The sequence below is a fragment of the Cebus imitator genome, unplaced genomic scaffold (assembly GCF_001604975.1).
Source record: "Cebus imitator isolate Cc_AM_T3 unplaced genomic scaffold, Cebus_imitator-1.0 Scaffold18, whole genome shotgun sequence".
NCBI classification, from domain to species: Eukaryota; Metazoa; Chordata; class Mammalia; order Primates; family Cebidae; genus Cebus; species Cebus imitator.
The window spans coordinates 6,098,895-6,104,395 of NW_016107333.1; the positions used below are offsets into that span (position 1 = coordinate 6,098,895).

The 5,501-nt window shown below is 46.1% G+C and overlaps 1 protein-coding gene across 2 annotated transcripts in view; it reads left to right on the top strand.

Moving 5' to 3' along the window:
• The window catches only part of NFS1 (NFS1 cysteine desulfurase), a 27,183-nt gene extending 24,013 nt beyond the window's left edge, over positions 1-3,170 (top strand). The window contains exons 13-14 of one of the 2 annotated variants that reach the window (XM_017513302.2): positions 2,934-3,011; positions 3,139-3,170. In XM_017513302.2, coding sequence (XP_017368791.1) covers positions 2,934-2,997 — 64 coding nt within the window. In that variant the 3' untranslated portion in view covers positions 2,998-3,011; positions 3,139-3,170. Of the gene's footprint in view, positions 1-2,933; positions 3,093-3,138 lie in introns of those variants that run through there. The other variant, XM_037732966.1, reaches the window with a different exon arrangement.
• Positions 3,171-5,501: the final 2,331 nt, after the last annotated feature.

Sequence of the window (5,501 nt, forward strand, 5' to 3'; positions counted from 1 at the left end):
GATCTTTTGACCTCGTGATCCACCCGCCTCGGCCTCCCAAAGTGCTGGGATTACAGGCTTGAGCCACTGCGCCCGGCCTATTTGAGACAGAGTTTCACTCTTGTTGCCCAGGTTGGAGTGCAGTGGCACGATCATGGCTTACCACAACCTCCGCACTCCAGGTTCAAGCTAGGGGTTACAGGCATGCGCCAGCACACCTGGCTAATTTTGTATTTTTTAGTAGAGACGGGGTTTCTCCATGTTGGTCAGGCTGGTCTTGAACTCCCGACCTTAGGTGATCCACCCACCTTGGTCTCCCAAAGTGCTGGGATTATAGGCATGAGCCACTGTGCCTGGCCAGATTATTATTATCTTGAGAGACAGTGTCTCATTCTGTCACCCAGGCTGGAGTGCAAGTGGCAAAATCATAGCTCAGTGTAACCTTGGACTCTTGGGCTCAAATTATCCTCCTGCCTCAAACTCCCAAATAGGTAGGACTACCGTTGTGTGCCTCCACGCCTAGCTAATTTTAAAAATATATTTTTTGTAGAGATGGGGGTCTCACTGTGTTGTCCAGGCTGGTCTTGAACTCCTGGGATCAAGCCATCCTCTCGCCTTGGCCTCCCAAAGTGCTGGGATTACAGACATGAGCCACTGTGCCCAGCCCCTCATTATTTTAGTGATAGTGTTAATAGTTGTCATTGTAGCATTATCAATACATAATTAGTGGTTTATAGACTAAGTATAGAAAAACTCTCTTTAAGATAGGGATTCATGGCTGGGAGTGGTGGTTCACTCCTATAATCTCAGCACTTTGGGAGGCCAAGGTAGACAGATTACTTGAGGTCAGGAGTTCAAGACCAGCCTAGCCAACATGGTGAAACCCCGTCTCTACTAAAAATATAAAAATTAGCCAGGCATGGTTGCACATGTCTGTAACCCCAGCTACTCAGGAGGCTGAAGCAGGAGAATTGCTTGAACTCTGGAGTCGGAGGCTGCAGTGAGCAAAGATCATGCCATTGCACTCCAGTCTGGGTGACAGAGCGAGACTCCATCTGAAAAAAAAAAAAAGTACAGGGATTCATAATTTGAATCGTATGGCTAGATTCAGGAGGTATATGATAGCTCTGAAATTGTATGCTAAGTATTGTACAGTTGTGTATTTTCCTTGGAAGGAAGTGTGTAGCTGTATTGGATTTTCAAAAGGTTTAGAACCAATACTCAGGCTAAGTGTGGTGGCTCATGCCTGCAATCCCAGCACTTTGGAAAGAGGCTGAGAGGCAGGCAAATTTCTTGAGCCCGGTTGTTCAAGAACGGCCTGGGTAGATTGCTTGAACCCAGGAGTTCAAGACCAGCCTAGGCAACACGGTGAAATCCCATCTCTATTTAAAAAAAAGAACCACTACTCAGAGTTTTCTTTGTAAAGGAGTTTATAAAGGTAATGAGATTCTTGACCACTCAGCTGGCACCAGCGCTTCCCTAGTAGCCAGAGAGCTCATCTTCCTCCTGGGAATCTTGAGCCCTCCAGATTTTTTCAGAGCCTGGCTCTGTCTTGGTTAACCTTGGCTTTCAGGATTCTCTTGGTCCAGTTGGTAGAGAGGAATTTCAAGTATATACCCTCCTTCCCTTTATGAGCTCTCCCAAGCCTTCCTGTGCTCTGAATTTTTCTTTGTAGGGTCTAGCTGTATTGCTTAAGCGACTATAGCTTGCTCAACTATACGATTTTTCCTTTGACCTAGCTTTCTGTATGTGGTACATTCAAAAGTCATTTTTACAGACCACATGGCCAGCAAAGCCTTTTATTTCCTATCTCTGTGGCTTCAGCATCTGCACCCTATTCCTTCCAGCCCTTTACAAACTGAATGCAGCCTGGTCCCATTAGCGCTCAGAGTCTATAATAATAAGTGGCCTTCCCTAAAGAGGAAGGACAGGAAGGAGATGGCTGACTTTAAGGGCCATGGAAAATCTCATGAAGAGAAAGGCATTCTGGGAATGTTTAGTGTAAAGGAGGCAAGTCAAGAATAGAATGAAATTAAGAAAAAAAAACTGGGGAGGGGGGGCTCAAAAAAGAAAAAAAAAAACAATAGAATGAAATTTGGTAAAATTACCTGGTGAAATCTAAACTGCAAAATCCCATATTCATAGCACGTTGAAGTAATATCTGGCCTGGGAACATTATCCAGGATATCCAAGCTTCTGCTTGGGGATCGATCAGAGTTTAGCAGAGATTTCTCAGCAGCAGCTCTTGTGTGAGATAGGATGCTCAGGTCTAAGATCCAAGGAATTTTTTTTTTTCTTTTTTTTTTTTTTTTTTGCTCCCCTACTGCCCCCAAAGGATTCTTTTAGATTGGAGCCAGGGATATCAGAAGCACAGCCCAACTCTGGGCAGATGAAGCTGGCCAAAACTGGGTAATGGCACAGCATACTGAGATGATTTCAGCATTGTTTCTTGGTTTTGTTCTAGTTCCAAACCCTAACTGGAAACCAGAACAAAACCAAGAAACAAATGTTGAAAAGCAGGTAATATGTGGTGGGCTGAAACTAGCTGCTTATACAGGTCATGTGAAGAGAGGCTGAAACTAGCTGTTTATACTAGTCCCAAGGGTCTTGGTTACTCCCGGGGAAACTGTGGCCACAGCCTCTTACAACTGGAATGAGAGCTTCAAGAATGTGACCATGTTTGGTGTGCATTGGCTTAGGACCCCACTGCAATTGAGCCTGAGGTACCTAGTTATTCCTGTTTGTTGGCTGTTGGGGAGAGCTCTCAGGAAGGCTAACAGGGACTTACAGGGAACTGGGAAAGACATGTTAACCACCTGTGTTAGGGTCTACCGGCAAGAGGCAGAGGATAGACAGGGACAGAAGGAGGCAAGGCATTGCTCAGGGCCTTGGGGCTAATGTTGGCCACTTCCTATCTAAGCCCTAACTCATTTAATGTCTCTTCTCTTTGGCAGCCCTCTCTGGGAGATGGTTCAGGATGGCATTGACCTCAAGAGCATCAAGTGGACCCAACACTAGAAGAAGAGGGCTGGGTGTGGTGGCTCACGCCTGTAATCTCCGCACTCTAGGAGGCAGCAGTGGGCAGATCATGAGGTCAGCAATTCGAGACCAGCATGACTAACATGGTGAAACCCTGTCTACTAAAAATACAAAAATTAGCTGGGCGTGGTGGCGCATGCCTGTAATCTCAGTTACTTGGGAGGCTGAGGCAGGAGAATCACTTGAACCTGGGAGGTAGAGGTTGCAGTGAGCCAAGATGGTGCCCCTGCACTCCAGCCTGGGCAACAGAACAAGACTCCATCTCAAAAAACAACAAAAAAAGAATAGAACTCTGACTTTGTGCTGGTCTGGCCGCTCCTTCCTCATCAACCTGTGCACAACCAGGCACTTTGTTAGGCCCAGTGGATGCTCCAGATTGGTATAGAACGTTGGCTTCAACATCAGCCCACCTCTATGACAGAAACACAAGGAAACTATCTTTCCCTAGCTTCAGCTCCTTGGGTTTGGAGCACTTCCCATTTCTTCCTGGGTCTTACAGTGTGTGGACATTTTCATCCTGAAGCCGTAGAGACATCTGCTATTATATTGCTGCTGTACACATCTGTGCTCTTGGTGAGGACAGCAGGAGGAACCAGAAGAAGTCTCTTTGCTCAGGGACCATGATGCTCTACATGGACATTTGAGTCATCATCTTCTGCTGCTCAGCTGGACCAGTTCCTTTAACAGCAAGCATAATCCACTTTAATTTAATGTTTTCTGTGGCTCCAAAGGGTACCTCTTCATATTGACTGTAGACTGAATGGACAGTTTCTTAGAGGGTTTGTCTCCTTTCTCCTTTCTTCTTTCCTTTCCTTTGACCTAATGGAGCTAGAAATATGTCTGTGACTCCACCTATTGTCCTAATGATTTATTTCCTTAAAAATTGTTAATATGAAGACTGGAAAAATAAACTCACTTTCTGTTTACTCTGTGACTTTATGAGAGGTTCAGGGAGAAGTGGAAGCTGTACTTGGGAAGTGTGAACAAGGCCAGGCGCGGTGGCTCAAGCCTGTAATCCTAGCACTTTTGAGAGGCCAAGACGGGCAGATCACAAGGTCAAGAGATCGAGACCATCCTGGCCAACATGGTGAAACCCCGTCTCCACTAAAAATACGAAAATTAGCTGGGTGTGGTGGCGTGCGCCTGTAGTCCCAGCTACTCGGGAGACTGAGGCAGGACAATTGCTTGAATCCAGGAGGGATTGTAGTGAGCCAAGATTGTGCCACTGCACTCCAGCTTGGTGCCTGGTGACAGAGTGAGACTCTGTCTCAAAAAAAAAAAGTATGAACAAGACCACCACTTCACCTGGTTTGCATAAATGACTCGGTGGTGTTAAAACTCGCTCTCTGAATGAAGAGACCCCCAAACAGGCTTTATGTGAGCAACATGGCTGTTTATTTACCTGGGTGCCGGCAGGCTGAGGCCGAAAAAGGGTGTCAGAAAGGGCGGAGGGATAGGAGTTGGTTTTATAGGTTTGGGTTTGGCAGTTGAAAGTTACCATTTAGGGGGTTTTGGGAAAGCTGGGAGTGGGTCATGGGTTTGCAAGCTGGGAGGGGGTCGTAGGGTGTGGAGTCATGAGGTCGACCATGTCAGTTACAAAGTCCAGTGGCCTTATCAATTGGGGCTGGAATAAGGAACAATAGAGAATGTCTTAAAGTTAAGTAGGTGCAGGGGTTGATGATTGCTTTCTCTTTTCATGGTCTTCCAGTTACTTTAGATTTTCCAGGAACTCATCTGGAGTGTGTGTAGGTCACAGAGGTTAATATGGCATCCACGGGGCCCTCAGTAGGCCTAAGAAACCTTGTAACTGGGCTTTTGTATCTCTTCATTTAGCAATTATTTGAATGCCTGCCAGGAGCTAGACTTGTTCTGGATATTAGGGATATACTGGTTAACAGGACCAAAAGAGACCCCGCCTTCACTGTGCTTTAAATTTTAGTGGAGAGATGGAAAATAAGAAGTAAACAAACAATGTTATAGGCCTGGCATGGTGGCTCAGGCCTGTAATCCCAGCACTTTGGGAGGCTGAGGCGGGTGGATCACCTGAGGTCAGACTGACTGGTCTCAAAAACAAACAAGTAAACAAATAAAAAAAACAAAATTAGCTGCACATGGTGGTGCATGCCTATAATCCCAGCTACTGGGAGGCTGAGGCAGGAGAATCGCTTGAACTCGGGACGCGGAGGTTATAGTGAGCCGAGATTTCACCATTGCACTCCAGCCTGGGCAACAAGAGCATTTAAAACAAAAAACAAAAACTCAAAACTCAAAAACAAAAACAATGTTATAGATTGTGGTAAGTGCTATGAAAGAAATAAAGTGGGCCGGACGCGGTGGCTCAAGCCTGTAATCCCAGCACTGTGGGAGGCCGAGGCGGGTGGATCATGAGGTCAAGAGATCGAGACCATCCTGGTCAACATGGTGAAACCCTGTCTCTACTAAAAATACAAAAAATTAGCTGGGCATGGTGGCACGTGCCTGTA